Here is a 19,216-nt window from a genome sequence, read left to right on the forward strand (position 1 = left end):
CCTCAGCTTAGTACTCCTCCATTGGGGCTTGACTAGTACTCCATTACTACTTGACTAGTACTCCATTACTACTTGACTAGTGCTCCTCTACTATTCCTTGACCTAGTAGTCCTCTGTTAATTCTCAGCTTGTACCCTCCTGATACTATTGCGGCCTGACTAGTATTCCTCTGTTACTCCTCATTAAGTCCTCCCGCTGCCACGACAGTGCCACCGTCACCGATAGTGGTGACCTCACGACGGGGAAGTAAATAGCAGCCATTTGTGGAGTTCATTCTGTTTCATGCCTTATTTCTGTTCCACGCTAATCCCGTCAGGGACTTAGTAGCGTATTTACCTTATGGATAAGGAAACTGAGACTTGGGATTTAAATACCTCACTGCAGCTCAAATGTCAGTAAGTAGCCTGGTCCTGGGTTCACCGATTTGACCTCAGGGAGTTGAGGGGATTACACAGGCTGGGGTGAAAAGGGGAAAAACCAAAGTTTGTGTTCTCAGTCACTGCGTAAAAGTGGACACCCAGCCCTGAGCCACTTCAGCCCAGATGCCTTCCAGCATCTCTGTCAGACTTAGCTTTCATTTTTATTTTATGTTTTTTTTTTATTCTTATTTATTTCTGAGAGAGAGAGAGAGAGAGAGAAAGAGAGAGGCAGAGTGAGCCGGGGAGGGTCAGAGAGAGAGGGAGACACAATTGGAAGCAGGCTCCGGGCTCTGAGCTGTCAGCACAGAGCCCAACATGGGGCTCAAACCCGTGAACCGTGAGATCATGACCTGAGCCGAAATCGGACACTTAACCGACGGAGCCACCCAGGTGCTCCCAGACTCAGCTTTCAAAGTGTGGACGTTACTGTCTCTCCAGCACACAAGGGGACCAGGGGAGTGAGCTAAGGGAGTGGCAGCTGGGGCGGTTGTAGAAAGTTCCTGACAGCCAGGCCCAGAGACCCAGCTTGCCTCAGACACTGGTCAGAAGCTGGGATTCTGACAGGTTTGCGTCCCTTCCCAGCTGCCCCTGAACGAGCCTCACTGAGCCCTTCGCACGCACCAGACTGGGCCCTGCTGCTTCCGTGCATGTGTGCTCGTGTCCCCATCCCGGGGGGAGGCTGGGGCTCTCGGAGCCCGGGCACAGGTCTGAGGTCCCACACATCCCGTGGCAGGGGCGGCACTGTGCCCCAGCCTGGTCTGCCCGGCCCACACCCAGCCGCTTCACCAACATTCCCGGGCCTTATTTCTGCGGCCCCTGCACCAATGGTCTACACACGGGGCAGGCCTCCCCTCTGCCCTGGGTGCAGCACACTCCTGGGGGGCTCTCTGGAGATGGGCTTTCTGGGAGGTGGTTTCCTGGAGGCAGGCCGGGCAGTCTGAGCTCCTGGAACGGTGGAGGGATGGGGGCAGCTGCCCAGTGACACCGGCACCCCTGAACGTCCCTTGTCCATGTGAGGCATCTTGTCGGCATTTGTCGGCTGGGCTGCGGGGCCCCCGCCAAGGGTGGCGGCCAAGGCTTTCTGCTCCTGGGAACGGGCAGCTCTTCAGAGGCCTGAGAGGGAGGCTTCTGCAGCTGGCAGAAGTTAACCTGATGTCTCCTCTGTTTCAGACCGAGAGGACCAGTCCATTCTGTGCACGTAAGTGTTTCCGTCCCGGTGGCGGGGCCTGGGGTGTTCTTGCCGTGCGGACTCCTATCGAAACCTAGGCTGCTGAGCTCCGCCCCAGTCAGGCCCTTCCCTAAGGGACAGGCCTTGAGGCCCTAGGTTTCTGCTCTGTAGCCCCACAGCACGGATAAGCTTGATTTCAGGGCCAGACGTGGACTCGCCCTCCGCGTGTCCTGTGGGGAGGTCCGCAGCAGAGAGGAGCAGGAATCTTCTTGACAGAGCACAGCTGGGAGCTGCTGGGCTCCTCTAGAACATGGGCTCCGAACAGTGGCTTTCTTTACCTGCTTTGACTCAAGCAGACACCGGGACGGTTCGCCCTGGCCCTGCGAACTTAACAAGGAGATAAATAAACCCCATTGCGGGGGGAGTTGATGGTAGAGAACATTCCTTCAAGTGGGCTTGAAGGGACGTGTGTAAGTGCCTTTGACCCCTGAGTCAACAGCTGCCTAGAGCAGAGCCTGAGACTTTGTGACCGGGGCAGCCAGTGGGTCCGAGTGGTCTGCTGTTGGGCTCCAGGGGACCATGGGAAGCGGCCGGAGTGAGGATTCCAGAACTCAGCGTTTATTTGCTTGCTCCCTTTTCTACCACCAGGTGTTGGGTCCCTCCCCGACACCCAGCAGAATGGGAGGCAGCAGAGCCTGCGTGTTGGGAAAGGGACTTGGCCACGTCTCCCCTGAGAACTTTCTCTGCTCTCTTGGCAGGGGTGAGTCTGGAGCCGGCAAGACGGAGAACACCAAGAAAGTCATCCAGTACCTGGCTCACGTGGCCTCCTCTCACAAGAGCAAGAAGGACCAGGTGAGTGCCAGCCTTCCTCCCACGGAAGCTCCTGATCTTCCTGAGGAAGAGCATTTAATGATTTGTAGTTTGGAGCCTTTTGGGGAATCGAAGCAGAGGCCGGACCCACTTTCACGGGAGGCGGCAGCTTGGCCCTGTTGGACAGGTCCGATGGTAGCCAGCCCCTTCTCCCCTCGGCCTCCTAACTTCCTGGGTGGCTGTGGAGACCGAAGACCACCAGGTTTTGCAGAGCCGCGCTCCTGGCATTTACAGCTAATTGCTCTGTGGCCCCCGCGCCCCCCAGGGCGGAAGAGGGACGCCCAAACTCGGTTCTCAAGTTGCTGGACACTTGAAGCCTCTCGGGCAGCCCTGCGTTTTGAGTCCCCGCTGCTTCTCCGTGCTGTTGAAATGCCTCTGGGTGGACAGTCCCCCCTGTGAAGAGAGAAAGGGCACCTGGAAAGTCATCTCACTTCCCTTTTTCTCCCCCTCCCTCTTGATGGACTATGGTCGAACCCAGCAGTGCCCTCGCTAGGTGAGCTTGCACGTTTACTGCACGTTCTGCACCGGGAATGCGTGTTGTGCCCATCGTGTGCCCTTGAATTACGTCTCTTCTCCTGAGCAGCTTTTCACTCCACACCGTTGTCACCTTCTGCGGCTAGACCTCTCCTCGTAGGCTCAGCTCACTGACTGTCTTGGGAGGAGGGGCTGGGTGTGACACGCGGTGACCTCTCGCACACTCTGAAATGACAGCTCCCGCAGAGCGGGGACCGGCCCAGAGCTCCCCGGGCACACGGCGGCTGTAGGGCCCCCGGGGCAGAACCCCGACCAAGGTCCGGCAGAACGGGGATCTCTCCCGGAGCCCCATGTGCTTGGTGTCTGGACCAGATGCAGGTGTCTCCTGCCAGCACAGAGCAGTGCCGGGGAGGCCCCACACTGGAGTTTCCCAGGGTTGGGGATGGCCAGTCCTAAGCATGCCCGTGTGGTGCGCTCTCTCTTTCTCTTAAGCACACACTCTTAGGCTTCCTTGTGAAATCTAAGTGCTCACGGTGTCCCCTCAAGCCACTGGGGGGACCTGCGCCGTGTCAGCGTGGCGCCCCCTTGCTGGGGAGCCGTGTGCAGCGTCCGGAAGTAAGTAGCGGTGTGTGTGTCTTTCTGCATGCAGACCTGGGGTGTGCCCTGCCGAATGTCCTAATGAGCACAGTCTTCTGGAATTAGACCAAACGTAACTTCTCGTGTGCCAGACTTCTCGAGGCATTCTAAATCTTTTTCCGCGGGGCGTCAGGAGTTATATTTAGAAACTAATAAAGTTTCTCTTGCTCCCTCTCTCTCCAGCCCCCATTTTCCATTCTCTTTAGGAGGCCTGTTTTAAAAACAGAGCTGTGAGGTTAGGAGTCCTCTAGCTGTGGTTTTCCATCTCTGAACTTGCAGGAAAATCCATTTCCCAACTATTTGTTGAATGTCTAGTATGTGCCTGGGTCCTCTGGAGGGCGGCCTTGGAGTCCCTGCCCTGGAGGACGGGAGACAGGACCGCAATTACAGAGTCCGAGCACAGATCCGTGTGCCTTATGTCTGGGACGCGAGTGGGCACTCCACTCGGAGGAGACGGCCAGCTGGGGGGTGGGGTGATGAGTGGGAGCAAACTTGTCATGTCTCAGGTCGTGCTGTGGGACAGGCAGTCTGTCCCCAATTGGAGAGATTGAACAAGTGGCCTCTGGGCTCTGACTGCTGCTCGGCCCCTAGTTGTAAAGGCCACTGACGGTTTAGTAGATTCCCTTGCCTGAAGCTGTACAGTGATTTTCCACACACAGCTGGGGCATGGGACACTTGAACTTGGTTTATAGCTCTTGTATTCTAGAGCCTGTCTCAGCACACGCTGGGTGAGAGCTCTCCCTTGCAGTGAGCCAGATGCTTATCCCGAGGCTGCCCGCCGGAATGTCCCAACCTCACTTGCCATGGGTGGGCCAGGCTTCAGCAGGGGCTGCAGGTTGGCGAGGCGCACAGCACTGTGGGGGGGGGGGGGGGGGCATGGGGAAGGGACTTTCCAGGTAGATTTCCCTAGGCGGAGTAGTGACCTTTGGCCGCTCTTCCTCTTCCTCCCTCTGTTTTTTATATACTAGTTGGAGGCCACTGGCAAAAACACCAGCCGGTGAAGCCCTTCAGAAACTGGCTGGGTAATTCTAGACCTTAGAGCACACATTACCGCAGAGCCTCATACTGTCCTGGTATGCAGATTTTCTTGAGAAATAAAGGCCTCCCTCTCCTGGGCTGGGTGAGGGGTCAGTAAGGAGGAAGCCGTAGGTCAGCCACCGCCGTTGTCTGCATGGAGTTCGGCTCCGGAATGCGAAGCGGCTGCCCGCTGGTTGGCCAAGCGGCCCCACGTTCCACGACAACGGCGTGTGGTCCCAAAACAGACCTTGGCGACATGTCCGAGCCCGGGCGGGCGGCGGGCTTTGGTGGGGACCGTGGTCCCGTCTGTCTGCGGAAACAGGAATGGGAGTGGCTCGGCCCGCCTGGCGGCCCGGCCGGTGCTTTGCAAGGAACGTGTGGGTGGGGCGGCAGTGCTCCCCCAAATTGGACTCCGCGGTCGGCCTCCGCTGACTTCACAGCCTCGCCCAAGCCCTGCGGGTGGGGGCCCAGTGTCCTGTGACCCCTGGGGCCAAGTGCACACGTTGAGCCTGCTCCGTGGATTTGAGCCCTGTGCCTCAGCGTGGCTCCACTGACCCCCCTTCACTTAACCTGGATGGTGTGAGAACAGAAGCCTCCCTCCACCCCAGGGAGGGGGGAGCCCCAGCTGAGGATGGGCTGTTGGAGGAGGAGAGTCTGCCTGGGCCCCTTCCAGACCCTGGCTCGGTGCTCTGCAGACGGTTCTCGTCTGCAGCAGGTGCGCCTGGAAGGCTGTACCCCGCAACTCTCCCGGGAGCTCCTGCTACTACCGGTTTTGCTTTTCATCACTCACCGGCAGCCGTTCCCGTAAAATCCCGGCCGGGGTCCAGCCTCACTAATAAACACAAAAGCCAGCCTGGCCCTCGTGTGATGTTCCTTCCACCCTAGAGAGAAGCCAGGTATTAAGTTGAACGAAAGCTGAGGTTTCCTCAGTCCGTTATTGCCTGGCCTACTGGGAAGGTCATGGCTGCGTCCAAAATTGATCGAGGCAGCAGGGCCGGGGGACATGGCGGTGACTGATGCGTGTCCGGGAGAGGACGCGCGCTGGTGCCCGCTTTGCTGGGTGATGGCTGGCGGACCTTGGGGCCACCCTGCTTTGCTGCCCCGTGTACCCTGAGGATCGGGGGTAGGTGTTTTACCAGCCGCGTGGCATCATGAGACCCCAAGTAGAGATTATCGGTGTTGTCGATTAAACAGTTTAGAACCCGCGGTGGGCCTTGCCGGCCCCCAGCTCACATGCTGCACACGCTGGCCATACATTTGGGGGGTGGTGGCGGCACAGGGTCCAGCAAGGCAAGCGCAGCGTTAATGAGGACATGGATGAAATGAGCCGGTGTCTTTTATGGAGGTGATTCCTCCTCTCCTTGTCCTGTGAAAAGGAGGAAAAAAACATTGGGTGTCTGGCGGGGCAGAGAGGACAGGGAGAAGCCACTGTTCCTAGAGGGTGGGGCTCTGCGCCAGGGGAGAAGCGGTGCCTCCTGGTCACGGTCACGTGCTGCTCCCTGCCGTGGTGGGCGCCCTCCATTGTCGAGCTGGGGGAGCCGCCCACCTTCCGTCCTGGGGATGCTGCTGAGTCTGTCCCCTGGTGGGAAGGTTGCTCCTGAGTAACACAGGGGCCCGGCCGCGGCTGGCATGGCTGGAATGCCATTCGTTCCTGGCGCGCTGGGCGTGTAGACGTGGCTCTGCCGCCAGCCCCCTGCCGCCTGGCAGAGTGGGTCCGACCACCTGAGCCGCTGCCCAGCCGTCACCGGGTCCCTGGGTTCCCTTCCAGGGCGAGTTGGAGCGGCAGCTGCTGCAGGCCAACCCCATCCTGGAGGCCTTTGGGAACGCCAAGACCGTGAAGAAAGACAACTCCTCGCGATTTGTGAGTAGTGGCCAGCCGCGCCCAGCTCGCAGGGCACTGGCTCCTGCCCACAGCTTTGGCACACGTTGCCTTCTGGCTGCCGCTCTCGCCTCTAAAAGCGAGGCAGCTTCGGCCCTGGTGCCTCCCAGCCTGTGGTGAGGAGTAGGCTGGGGTGCACCCCAGCTGGCGGGGACCTGCACACGGGGCTGCTTCGGCCCAGGTGGCAGAGATGGGGGGGGCAGTGGGGAGTTACCTGCCCACCTCGCTCCCTGTCCCCTTGTCGCCAGCAGCCAGATTGAGGACAGAGCACTTTGGCGCCTCAGCGGGTGAACTTAGGCACCTCTTGACCTTGTCCTGGCCCAGGCTTTTTCAGCGGCATAGCTCTGAGTCCTGAGTACCTGTGCAGTGCACGGCATGGGACCCTGGCCTCCAACATGGGCACAGTCTCTTGATGTTCCCCCTTTGGGCTATACCACGGGAGCTGGAGGCTGGAGGATGGGCTTCTGATCTCCTCCTTTGTCTCTCCTTAGGGCAAATTCATTCGCATTAACTTTGACGTCAATGGCTACATCGTGGGAGCCAACATTGAGACTTGTATCCTTGGTCTGGAGGGGCAGGACAAGACCTTGATGGACAGGAAACTGCTTCCTGATTCCAGCAGCTTCCCCCTCCCGGGCCAGTTAGGACACCTCACCTGTGGCTTCGGGAAGGGTACCCGGAGAAGCTCAAGGAACACTCAAGCCTGAGCTCAGGGTTTTCTGAACTAGCAGGACAGAGTTCTACTTCAAAAGGGATGGGACGACAGAAGACCCTCCAGTGTGGTTCCCAGAGGGACAGGGTTCGAGTGGAGGCTCCTTCCTTTCTCCCTGGTACAGGCATCATAGCCTCACTGGTGAGAATGTTCTGTTCTCCATCCCCTTGTGAGAGGGGGCTCTTGATTTTTATTTTATTTTATTTTTAAATTTTTTTTGTAACGTTTACCTATTTTTGAGAGAGAGACAGAGCATAATCAGAGGAGCGGCAGAGAGAGAGGGAGACGCAGAATCCGAAGCAGGCTCCAGGCTCTGAGCTGTCCGCACAGAGCCCAATGCAGGGCTCAAACCCGCGAATCGCGAGACTATGACCTGAGCTGAAGTCAGATGCTTAACCAGCTGAGCCACCCAGGCGCCCCAAGAGGGGGCTCTTTACATAGACAGGGCTCCCAAGTGTGAGAGCTGCTTTCAGACAGGCTGTACCCCCGGAAGAAGAGAGCCGAGACCGTTGGCTTTTGTTTGATTCTGCCATTTTTCTGCCTGGTGAAGTTCAGTCACTTTCGATGGGAACGGGGATGGTGGGGGCGGCCTCCCATCCTGCTCCCGCAGCTCCTTGACGTTTGCCAAGATCTTTTGGAGAAATCTCGTGCTATCCGCCAAGCCAAGGAGGAACGGACCTTCCACATCTTCTACTACCTCCTGTCTGGGGCTGGAGAGCACCTCAAGAGTGAGTAGCCGGCTGGGGGCCTGAGGGGCGCCTCCCGTTCTCCCAAAGCTTGGAGGCGCCAGTGCTGACTGCAGCCCTGGTTACAGCTCCTCCCTGACCCCCTCTGCCCTCCTCCCCTTACAGCGGACCTCCTGCTAGAGCCGTACAACAAATACCGCTTCCTGTCCAACGGGCACGTCACCATCCCAGGGCAGCAGGACAAGGACATGTTCCAGGAGACCATGGAGGCCATGAGGATTATGGGCATCCCAGAAGAGGAGCAAATGGGTACGGGGCTGGCCCTCCTGTGGGTGAGGGAGGGGAGGCAGGAGACCGGCCACCATTCCCTATGAGGCACTGGGGCAGCCGAGAGGCCTGGGGAGGGCTTCCTGTCGGCTCTGACTCCTAGGGAGTCCTGCAGAGGCCCGGAGGAAGGCCTTGAGTGCACAGGAAGCAGTGCCTCGTATGTGCGTTTCAGGGTTATTTGTTCCCAGTGCTGCCACAGGCATTTCTGCAGAGGGGAACAAAGGACAGGTGCCTAACTGCCCGGGGCCTGGGTCTACTGCTCCAATCCTTGCCATTTGCTGAGAGGGGAATATTCCTACTTGGTCGGAAAGGGGCGGGGGCCGGGATCGTTGCTTTGGTGAAGTTTGGAGCCATGTCTGTGTCTTCCTATTTCCCCAGAAAGAAGGTAAAGAAGCCTTGAGGCTTTATTTTTGAAAGATTGGGGGACAGGGAGAACACACCCCGTTCTCTAACCTGAGGGTTGGAGCCCCCTTGGCTCAGCCACGGACAATATGCAAATGGCGGGTACAGTTTTGTCCAATAAAACTTTATTTATAAAAACAGGCAGTGGGCCAGAGGCATGTCTGTGGTCCAGGTTTAGAGGTTTTAAGAGGTTTAAACAGAGCTTGGGGCTAAGCATAGGGCTGTCTAAGCCGTGGTCTGTCAGAGGCCCTGATCGTGAGCCGCAGGATGGTTGTGGCCAGCGTGCGGCTTGTCTTGTCCAAGGGTCCCTGGGGGAGTGGCTGCCCCCACCCAGGGGCTTATTCCAATCCCTGCCTGGTTCTAAGCTCCCTTCGGTTGCCCCCCAAGGCTTGCTGAGGGTCATTTCGGGAGTTCTTCAGCTCGGCAACATCGTCTTCAAGAAGGAGCGTAATACTGACCAGGCATCCATGCCCGACAACACAGGTAACACCCGTGGGCCCATCGCCTGGAATGTGCGGCCCAGAGTCTGGCCTTGGAGTTGCCCAGGAGAAGTCTCGTAGGAATTCCAGACAGTCCTCAAATTTTCATTTCTCGTGTGTTTCTGGCTGGCTGTCACTCCGTGTTTTTTGTAAACTACACGTGAACGTGTCCCTAGTGCTTCTTCAGGGAGAAAGCATCAGCATGAGGTAGAAAATCCCTCAGTCACACGGACCTGGGTTTCCCCATTCGTTGTGGAGGCCAAAGCAGTTGTCCCAGTTAAGACAGGGATTTCCGCCGCTGCCCCAGCTCAGTGCGCCTCACCCGTGAACACGTCAGGACCAGGAAGCGCTGCCGGCACCGGATCTGCTCCTTGGCCACTGCCGTTCCCCGGAGTCAGTGAATGACCCCACTTAAGCGATCGGCCTTAATGTGCCCTCCTGAGTCGCTTTTGAAAAAACTTAACACAGGGTTGTCTGGATAGAATAAGATGTTTCCGTGGGATGTGTGCCGTTGGGCCCCTTGGAGGGGTTGGGGCGGCTCCTCACAGGCCCGTTTGTGGGTGGGACGCACTTCTGCACGGAGTGGCCAAGGTCGTACGGAGGAGCCAGTGCTGACCCCCCTCCCCCCGCCCCTCCCGGCCACTTGCAGCTGGTGACGGTTCAGGTCTCCATGGCTGCTGAGTCTAACGGGACAGCCAGGGACTCAGTGCCCTGCTGAGGAGGCCCCCCCCCCCCCCCCCCCTGAGGCTGTCGGCCCAGTAATGACTGCTCAGCCACCACCTTGTGCTTGAGCAGAGGGACTCATTCTCCTGGGGTTAATTAACATCTTCTCCCTTCCCTTCCTTACTCTATGGAAAATACCAGCCGCCCAAAAAGTGTCCCACCTCCTGGGTATCAATGTGACGGATTTCACCAGAGGAATCCTTACCCCACGCATCAAGGTGGGACGGGACTATGTCCAGAAGGCACAGACTAAGGAACAGGTACGCCCTCTGGCTGGGGGAGTGGGAGGGGGGTTCGGGGGGTCGTCCAGAAGGCTGGTCCAGTGCAGGACAGCGCAGCTGCCCTCCGAGCCTGTGCCCAGCGCTGGCTCTCCATCACCTGCCACCTCGTTGCGCATGGTGGGAGGTGGGAGATGGCAGCTGGCGGCCTCCCCCAGCCGCGGCCTCCCCTTGGGACCCGAGCTCCCTCCCTGCGGGCCCCTCTGTTGGCACTGGTGGGGCACTGTTGAAGGTGCTACTCCCAAGGGACAAAAATACGCCCAAGTTCACTCTTCCCTAAGGGTGCCGTCCGCTGTACCCCACACTGGGGGCTGTCCCCATCCCACCACAGCCAAGGACTTTGTTCTTAGAAGACTGTAATTGTCACTACCTGTTCGTTTCCCAAATAATTTAAAAAAATGTTAGTGTTTATTTATATTAGAGAGCATGCACCTGTGGGGGAGGGGCAGAGGGCAGAGAGACAGACACAGATTCTGAAGCAGGCTCTGGGCTGCGAACTGCAAGCTGTCCACACAGAGCCAGACATGGGGCTCAAAGTCAGTGAGCTGTGATATCATGGCCTGAGCCCAAGTTGGACGCTCAACTGACTGAGCCACCCAGGTGCACCTGTTCTTTTTTTTAATGTTTATTTATTTTGAGACACAGAGAGAGAACACTCACAAGCAGGAGAGGGGCACAGAGAGAGTGGGGGACAGAGGATTCAAAGCAGGCTCTAGGCTCCGTGTTGACAGCACAGAGCCCAATGTGGGGCTCGAATCCACGAGCAGTGAGATCATGACCTGAGCTGAAGTCGGATGGACGCTCAACCGACTGAGCCACCCAGGTGCCCCAATCCCCATTTATTTAAAAAAATTTTTATTTTTGAGAGAGAGAGAGAGAGAGAAAGTGAGCATGTGGGCGGGACAGGGGTAGAGAGAGAGGGAGACACAAGCTCCAGACTCTGAGTTGTCAGCACAGAGCCCGACATGGGACTCGAACTCACGAACGTGAGATCATGACCTGAGCTGAAGTCGGATGGACGCTCAACCGACTGAGCCACCCAGGTGCCCCAATCCCCATTTATTTTAGAAAGGTTTTTGCAAGTATATCTTTTAAGTACTTAATCGTCGGGGGTGTAGATTGTTTCAACTCTTTGTCATCATAAATAACATTGTAGTGAACAGATTTGGATGTGAAGTTTTTTCCCTCATGCTTAGGACTATTTCTCTGGGGGAGGGCCCTGCAGCTGGAATTCCTGGAGCAAAGCGCTCCTTGTATTTGACTCCTGTCCCCCTGGGTGTGTCCCTGCCTTCCCCCACCAGGCTGACTTTGCCATTGAGGCCTTGGCCAAGGCCACCTATGAGCGAATGTTCCGCTGGCTGGTGCTGAGGATCAACAAGGCTCTGGACAAGACCAAGAGGCAGGGCGCCTCTTTCATCGGGATCCTGGACATCGCCGGCTTCGAGATCTTTGATGTGAGCCTCTCCCTCGTGCCCCCTCAGCCACCTTCTCCCTGGCTGGGAATCCAAGTGGGCCACATGGACACGGGAGACCTCAGTGGGGGTGTATGTTAAGGGTAAATAAGCACGCACACTCCCAACCAGCAGTGCCAGAGAGAATGGGGCCTTCTAGCTGCCGTCCTGTTCACGGACAGGTGCTTTCTGAGATTTTAATCTTGGCAACCGTTCATTGGGCGTTGGGGCAAGGCATCATCTCTGCCCATGAAGACTGAGGTCTGGTAGGAGAAAATGATCATGGCAGGAGATCAGAGGTTCTCAGCCTGCAGTCCCTGGCACATCTCGGAGAGGCCGTTAACTTTGGAGGGGGGTATTATCTCTTTACGTTTCACTAACATCTCACTGAAGAGAGGCGTTTCTCTCGTGATTGGAGCAACATATTCAGACCACAGTTGCCTGAGCACCGCTTGGGGTCTGTCTCCAGTGGAAACCCAGTGTTTGCACATCACAGCAATTGTAACATCATTTGTGTTCATCCGCTTCAAAATTCCGGAAGTTAGGACGCCCGCAGCCCATGCTTGTTAGTAAGGAAGCGCAGCGTATTGGCGCGTCACAGCACTTGGATCATCACATTTCATCCGAACTTCTTTCCTTCTCAAACTGTTTTATCCTTTCTCAAACGTTGTTCTGAGAGAGGTTCGGCCAGGCTGCTAGAAAGGTCCGCGGGTCCCCCAAAAGTGAGGAGCCCCTGCCCTGGGTTAGACGACAGAAGGCGCCTGCCCATGTGGGCTCCCGGGCTCCCCAGGCCCAGCACTGAGGGCTCAACGCCGTCCCCTCCTTCCCGAGGCGCTGCGGCTTCGCGGCAGGCGGGCACCCCTCTGACGTGGCCTCCTCCTTGCAGCTCAACTCCTTCGAGCAGCTGTGCATCAACTACACCAACGAGAAGCTGCAGCAGCTCTTCAACCACACGATGTTCATCCTGGAGCAGGAGGAATACCAGCGCGAGGGCATCGAGTGGAACTTCATCGACTTCGGCCTCGACCTGCAGCCCTGCATCGACCTCATCGAGAAGCCAGTAAGAGCCAGACCCGCTCAGACCTCAGACCTCAGACCTGGCTGGCCCCTCACCTGCTCACAGGGGTGGGGCCGGGGCGGGGGGCGCACCTCGCCTCCCTCTCTGTGTTGGCTTGGGGGGTCCTGGGGGGGGTGTGTCTGGGTCCTCTTCCGTCGGTGTCACCTGCAGGAATAGGTCATGGGCTCAGATCCGTGGCCTGCTGACTAGATGGGGACGTGGGCGGTGCCCAAGTGTCCAGTCTTCAGTCCCAGAAGATCACCCAGGGTTTACCTGAGGGGTGGGCTCGACGAGCCTTTCTTTGTCTTAAGGAAACAGGCTTGCTTTTAGGTGGTGACATCCTGTCCTCAGATGCTTCTGCTGTAGTGTAGGCTGTGCAGACCCGGGACGTGGCGTGCCGGTCCCCGTAAAGGTGTCGACGCGCTGTCTGCCCCCTTCAGGACTAGCTCAGCACCAGAGCGTTGGCTTTTGTGGCGGGTGGCGGTGGCCTGAGAGCCATCCCCTTTTCCTTCATTTCATAGTGAAAGCTCTCGCCAGGTGCCGTTGGCGTCTAGATTGGACAAGGTGTGCTTTTTAATGGAGGCTGAGATGTTTCTTTCCCTGCGTTCCCTCTTAAAATTTTTTTTTAATTTTTTAAATTTTTTTTAAATTTATTTCTAGGAGAGAGAGAGAGACAGCATGACCAGGGGAGGGTCAGAGAGAGAGGGAGACACAGACTCTGAAACAGGCTCCAGGCTCTGAGCCAGCAGTCAGCACAGAGCCCGACGCGGGGCTCGAACCCACGAACCGCGAGATCATGACCTAAGCGAAAGTTGGACGCTTAACCGACTAAGCCACCCAGGCATCCCCCCTGCGTTCCCTCTTGATGGAGCTAAAGTGCTGACCTCACATCTTCCCAGAGGCCCAAGCTACCGAAAATGGGAAAGTAGTTGGAAAGGCCTAGGAAGAAGGCCGTGCCTTTGGAAGTTCCAGCCAGGGCAGGGAGCAGGGGTTGAAAGACTCCACGATCCTAACGTGAAGCAGTTTATTTTTGTGATGAGTTGGCTTTTTTGTTTTTTGGGTTTTTTGTTTTGTTTTGTTTTGTTTTTTAATCGGTTGAGATTTCCATGAACAGGATCCCATCTGGCTTTGAGTCTTGTCAGCCACTCTGCACAGTGTTCGAGTCCGTTTTCTTACCTTGTCAACAGAGTGTACTTGGGGCTTCCTTGGAGGACTTGACCGAAGAGTCACATCTCACCCCGTAGCTGTGCAGATGCGGTGCGTGGGTCGGTGTCTCAGGGTGACTGCAGGGGCCCAGGCACCTGTGAGGATAGCCTCTGGGCACGTGGTCTTGGCACGCACCCATCAGACCCGTGTGCTAAGTTGGAGAACCTCCGTGGTAGATCATGTGGCTGAGGTGGGTCAGCCACAGGCTAGGTCCCAGAAGTTTCTTTTTAAACTAGAACTCTTTTTTTTTTTTTTTTAATGTTCATTTTTGAGAGAGGGGAGAAGGAGACAGAGGATCCCAAGTGGGCTCTGTGCTGACAGCAGACAGTCTGACGTGGGGTTCGAACCCACGAACCGTGAGATCATGAGCTGAGCCGAAGTCGGATGCTCAAGCGAATGAGCCACCCAGGCGCCCCTGAGCTAGAACTCCTGAATCAGGTTTCACTAATGCTTCTCTTTACCCTCAGTGTGGGGCCCCGTGCCGCCCGCCTTCTACTGAGATTCTGGGGATTCTGAGTACTGACCTGTGCCCTCCTGGCAGGGCAGGGGCAGGGAGCACCCCCAGGTGGGGCTTCCCCTGTGTGACGCTGTGCATTTCCTAGGCCGGCCCCCCTGGCATCCTGGCCCTGCTGGATGAGGAATGTTGGTTCCCCAAAGCCACCGACAAGAGCTTCGTGGAGAAGGTGGTACAGGAGCAGGGCACCCACCCCAAGTTCCAGAAGCCCAAGCAGCTGAAGGACAAAGCTGATTTCTGCATCATCCACTACGCGGGCAAGGTGAGGGGGGCACGCGCCTGGGTTGGTGCCGGCCTGGCCTCCTCCGGGGTGTGGGGGAGGAGCTTCCGTCTAGGCCAAGGAGCTGGGCGGCCCAGGGGGCGGGGCAGGGGGCACTCCTTGCCTGGTGACTCGCCCAGCAGCGGGCCTAGACAATTGAATTAGAACTCTGTCACTTATTAAGTCATTAAGTGGTGTGGCTTTGGGCCAGTTAACGTCTCTGAGCCTCCATTGCCTCGTCTGGAGAACAAGTAGCCACTGCCGTGCAGGGTGACATGTATTAGGTGAGCTTGTGAAGCTGGGTGCGCGGCACAGGTAGAGCTGTAGGGCGGGCCTGCTCCGCCCCTGCGCCACTGACCTCGTGAGGACCGTCAGGTGCATTGTGGGACGTCGGCAGCACTCCTGGCTTCTGCCCACCAGGGGTCAGCAGCCTTCTCCCTGGTTGTGCCATGAATGTCTCTAGGTTTCTCCAGACATGGGGTGGGCACAGTCGTTCTGGTTCAGGGCCACCACCGTAGGTGATGGCTTTGTTGTCACCGAGCCTGCGTGGCCACACAGTGGCACTAGTGGCTCTAGTACCTGCCTGAAGAGGGTGCCCTGAGTCTGCAGAAGCCTGTGCTTAGAGTAAAGCCGGTTTCCGCAAGTTCCGTGCCGCTTGCTTGAAGCTCCTGACTGGGAATCACCGGGTGAGCACACGGGGCTTTCACAGCGCCGCCCCGGAGCCACACCTGTGCCCCGCCCGCTGCCCCTGACCATGGCCCCACACTGCCCGGCCGCCCCCGCTCGGCCCACCTGGTCCCTACCGCTGCTGAAGCACACGGCTCTTGCCTTTAAAAATACTCATTAAGAAATTCTGTTTCTATAGTAATGTCCCCAAGCCTGCATTTTGGCGTCTACCTTTGTTAGAAACTCACACGACACTTGCCGGGCTCAGGCTGCAGTATTATTTATAATGCAAAATAGCACCTCCCCCCTCCCCCCCGAAAGCCCACTGGGGCGAGCCTGAGCGATGAAAGTGGCCACGTGTGTCCACGCTTGGGCTTATGGCTGTGCCCAGGTGGCCACGTGGCCGCGACGCTGCCCCTGGGGCCTTGTCGTCTCCCGGGAGGTGACTCTGCTTCTGGGGAATAGGAAGCCAGCGTCACAAACCCCCTCATGACAGCAGCACACGTGTGGGAGAACCCCCAGAAGGGGCCGGGGAGGAGCGGCGGCCCAGGAGCTGGGTCACTTCCACGCAGCGCTGTGCACTAGGGGTCGGGAGGCCCAGGTGGCCTGCGAGCTGTCTGCTCTGTTCTGGGAATGTTTACGGCGAAAGTACAGCGAGCGGATTGCTGGTTCGCGCAAGCTCAGGGAAAACAGGCAGGCGTCCTGAGAAAGAGCAAAAGAGCAAAAAATCCTTGTTCTGTTACCAAAAAGAAATACTGCAACATTTTGGTTAAGTCCTGGCTAGGGTTGTTTTTCTTCTGTTTGTATCACCTGGAAACAAAATTAAAGACGGAATATCCTGTTTCATGAGCCGCACGCAGCATAGATTCCTTAGTGAGTCGCCCTTGCTGGGTGTCTGTGTTCGCAGTTTGTCGCTCTCCCGCGTCGCACTGCCCTTGCCACTCCTCATTTCTTTCTCGGGGAAGAAAATACCAGCTGAAGGGGGTGTTGGTGTTGTTGAGTCTTCCTGCCCCTCCCCTGCCATGAGGCCGGCTTGTTTTCGGGGCCACAGTGAGAGCTTGTGTCCCCAGAGCAGCTGTGACCCGCGCCCGATTCCTGCAGGTGGATTACAAAGCCGACGAATGGCTGATGAAGAACATGGACCCCCTGAACGACAACATCGCCACGCTTCTGCACCAGTCCTCCGACAAGTTCGTCTCCGAGCTCTGGAAGGATGGTACGCCCCTTGCCCCCCGCCTCTTCCCCCCTTCTCTGCTGTCCTGGAACAGGCTGGGTGGCCTCCTCCCGCGGGGAGGACCAGGCGGCCCACAGCCTCGCTGCAGTTTCCCGTCACCACCTTACTGCGTTTCCGCCTCTCCTCGGCAGGCCGGGGGCTCTGGAGTCGTTCTCTTGTTTCCGTCGGGTCCTCCGTTCCCCCTGCCTGGTTTTGCTCTAACCTCTCTGTTGCAGAGATGCAGAGCACTCAGAGAGCCTATTTCTATCAACGCTTTCCCTTTCTCCACCTAGAATCAGGTGACTGGCCGCCCAGAGGGCTGCCCTGTGTGTGTGGTGCGTCCGGGGCTGTGCGAGGCGCGCTTTGCTGAGATTTTCCTACCCCCACCCCCGTCGACTCTCCCTGCCTGACTCTCCTCTTCTCCGGTCCGGCCCCCAGCACGTGCGCAGGCTGTCGTTGTTGGTGTCTGTGCATCTTGAAAGCGGCAGAAAACCGACGTTGTGAAAATGCATACGCTCCACAGAGATGCTCGTGCAATGCTGCTTCAGTGGCTGTGCCTTGTCAGCATGAGACTTAGGTGTTGTGCGCCCGAAGGCTGAAGTCGCATCTGTGCCTGCGTGCGTGTGGCGCGCTCAGCCGGAGCCTCCTCCTTCTGGGCCGGGCCTCTGGGGGGCAGGACACACATGAAATGGCCGGTTATTAAGGGGCACGGGCGACCTTGCACCGGGCAACCCAGTGGCTCACGGCCACCCACTCCCGGGAAGCCCTCAGTAACCAGTAAACTGGGCCCCAGGCTCCTAAGGTCAGAAATACCACCCATTTTAATCGACTGGATCATCAAGTGTGTCCTCACTCCCTGCTTCTGTCTTGAGCTCCCCGTCTTTTGGCTGCCTTCAGATCAATACTAGAGGCCCGGCCACGAAGGCATAGGAAGCAGACCTTGTCACACAGAATGCTTAGCTTTCACATCCAGTAGCCGAAGCGCTCACTTTAATATTGGTTCTTGCCTAAAGCTGACCTCAAATCCCTGGCCACTTGGGTTGGGTTTGCTTATTACTTTGGACTCACCTGGGAGGAAGCAGTTCCTTCATTGTTCCGGGCGTGCGCCACAGGCAGGGGCTGCTTCCTCAGAGGCGGCTCAGACGACGAAGACCCTTGAGCGAGGAGACATGGCAAGAGGCGAGAGTGGGAGGGGTCTTCAGACTTCAGGATACGCACTGTCCGTGCTAGTTCTTGAGGCCTCTCTGCTCCTGACGCCTTGTGCCTCTCTGGGTCCCTGGTGCAGGGAGGTCTGCACAGGGGGCTTCCAGACCAGTGTGTGTGTGGGGGGTGTCAGCCAGAGTCCTGTAGACAGTGGAGGTAGGTTTCCAGCTCCCACTTTCTAACTCCCAGCTCTGTACTCTTTGGTAAAGGTCAGTGGGAAGTCAGAATACTGATTTTTCCTGCAGGTCAGGTTTTTTGTTTTTGTTTTTTATTTATTTATTTAATTTTTAATTTTAAAAGAGAGAGAGAGAGGGGCAGAGAGAGAGGGAGACACAGAATCCGAAGCAGGCTTCAGGCTCTGAGCTGTCAGCACAGAGGCTGACCTGGGGCTCGAACTCATGAACTCTGCGAGATTATGACCTGAGCCAAAGTCGGACGCTTCACCGACTGAGCCCCACAGCGTCCCCAGTAGGTCAGGTTTTAACACCTCCTTAGAACCAGCCTAGTAGACTAGCCTGGTAGCTTTACTGCCTCGCTAGGAATAAGAGCTCCCACAGCAGCCTGAAGATGGTTGATGCCAGTAGACCATCCCTCTTTGTGGCTTAGCAGGCTCTCCACACCCTTTCCTGCCTCCTGTTCACTACATTAAGTTGGCTGAATGTTTGAGGTTGACCTTAGCTCTCTGTGTAGATTCTAAGTAGAAGTGGCCCCGCTGTTCCGTAGCCTTTCCTCCTTTGTCCAGGTGTCTGTCTGTCTCTTTCCTGTCCCTCCACAGCCCCCCTCCCCTGCTCAGACCGATGGGTATTCATGTGCTGTTTGGGTGGTCTCCACAGTGGACCGCATCATCGGCCTGGACCAGGTGGCCGGCATGTCGGAGACGGCGCTGCCCGGGGCCTTCAAGACTCGGAAGGGCATGTTCCGCACCGTGGGGCAGCTGTACAAGGAGCAGCTGGCCAAGCTAATGGCCACACTGCGCAACACCAACCCCAACTTCGTCCGCTGCATCATCCCCAACCATGAGAAGAAGGTGCGGGGGCCGGGCCCCTGTCTGTCCCCCTGGGCTGAACTGATTCCTCCCCCCCTCGCCCCGAGAGCCACAGTGGAGGCCCCGTGCGGGTTGGCATGGGACGCTCTCAGCAGACAGGCTGCGGTCGTAGCTGCCGGGTGCACCGTCTCTCCATGGCCTTTCCCATACGTGGGTCAGGCATCTTGGCTGTCCAAATTGCGGGCAGCGGTGATGCCCACTCCGGGGCCTTTTTTCCCATCGAGTCCGGCAGGGGGAGGTGGGCCTTGCCCTCCCTTTCTCCATCGACCCTGCGCCCCGAGGCGAGGCCCCACCCACCTGTTTGTTCCTCCAGGCTGGCAAACTGGACCCCCACCTGGTGCTGGACCAGCTGCGCTGCAATGGGGTTCTGGAAGGCATCCGCATCTGCCGCCAGGGCTTCCCCAACAGGGTGGTCTTCCAGGAATTCCGGCAGCGGTGAGCCTACGTCCCCGGGGGCCAGGGCAGCTGGGTGAGGGGGCAGTCTCCTCGTCCACATAGAGCTGAGGCCCGGTGGCTCCCGTTCTTTCTCCGG

At 57.6% G+C, this 19,216-nt stretch overlaps 1 protein-coding gene across 1 annotated transcript in view; it reads left to right on the top strand.

The window, feature by feature from the left end:
• Positions 1–19,216, top strand: part of MYH9 (myosin heavy chain 9) — a 92,504-nt gene that overhangs the window by 50,625 nt on the left and 22,663 nt on the right. Inside the window, exons 4-17 of the mRNA XM_039246115.1 lie at positions 1,590–1,617; positions 2,346–2,439; positions 6,353–6,445; positions 6,955–7,018; positions 7,805–7,903; positions 8,027–8,170; positions 8,978–9,073; positions 9,934–10,052; positions 11,372–11,524; positions 12,408–12,581; positions 14,387–14,560; positions 16,325–16,439; positions 18,473–18,666; positions 18,998–19,119. Of these exons, the coding sequence (XP_039102046.1) occupies positions 1,590–1,617; positions 2,346–2,439; positions 6,353–6,445; positions 6,955–7,018; positions 7,805–7,903; positions 8,027–8,170; positions 8,978–9,073; positions 9,934–10,052; positions 11,372–11,524; positions 12,408–12,581; positions 14,387–14,560; positions 16,325–16,439; positions 18,473–18,666; positions 18,998–19,119 (1,669 nt within the window). The remainder of the gene's footprint in view (positions 1–1,589; positions 1,618–2,345; positions 2,440–6,352; positions 6,446–6,954; positions 7,019–7,804; positions 7,904–8,026; positions 8,171–8,977; positions 9,074–9,933; positions 10,053–11,371; positions 11,525–12,407; positions 12,582–14,386; positions 14,561–16,324; positions 16,440–18,472; positions 18,667–18,997; positions 19,120–19,216) is intronic.

This window comes from Hyaena hyaena, unplaced genomic scaffold (assembly GCF_003009895.1).
Source record: "Hyaena hyaena isolate Hyena2069 unplaced genomic scaffold, ASM300989v1 scaffold_280, whole genome shotgun sequence".
NCBI lineage: Eukaryota > Metazoa > Chordata > Mammalia > Carnivora > Hyaenidae > Hyaena > Hyaena hyaena.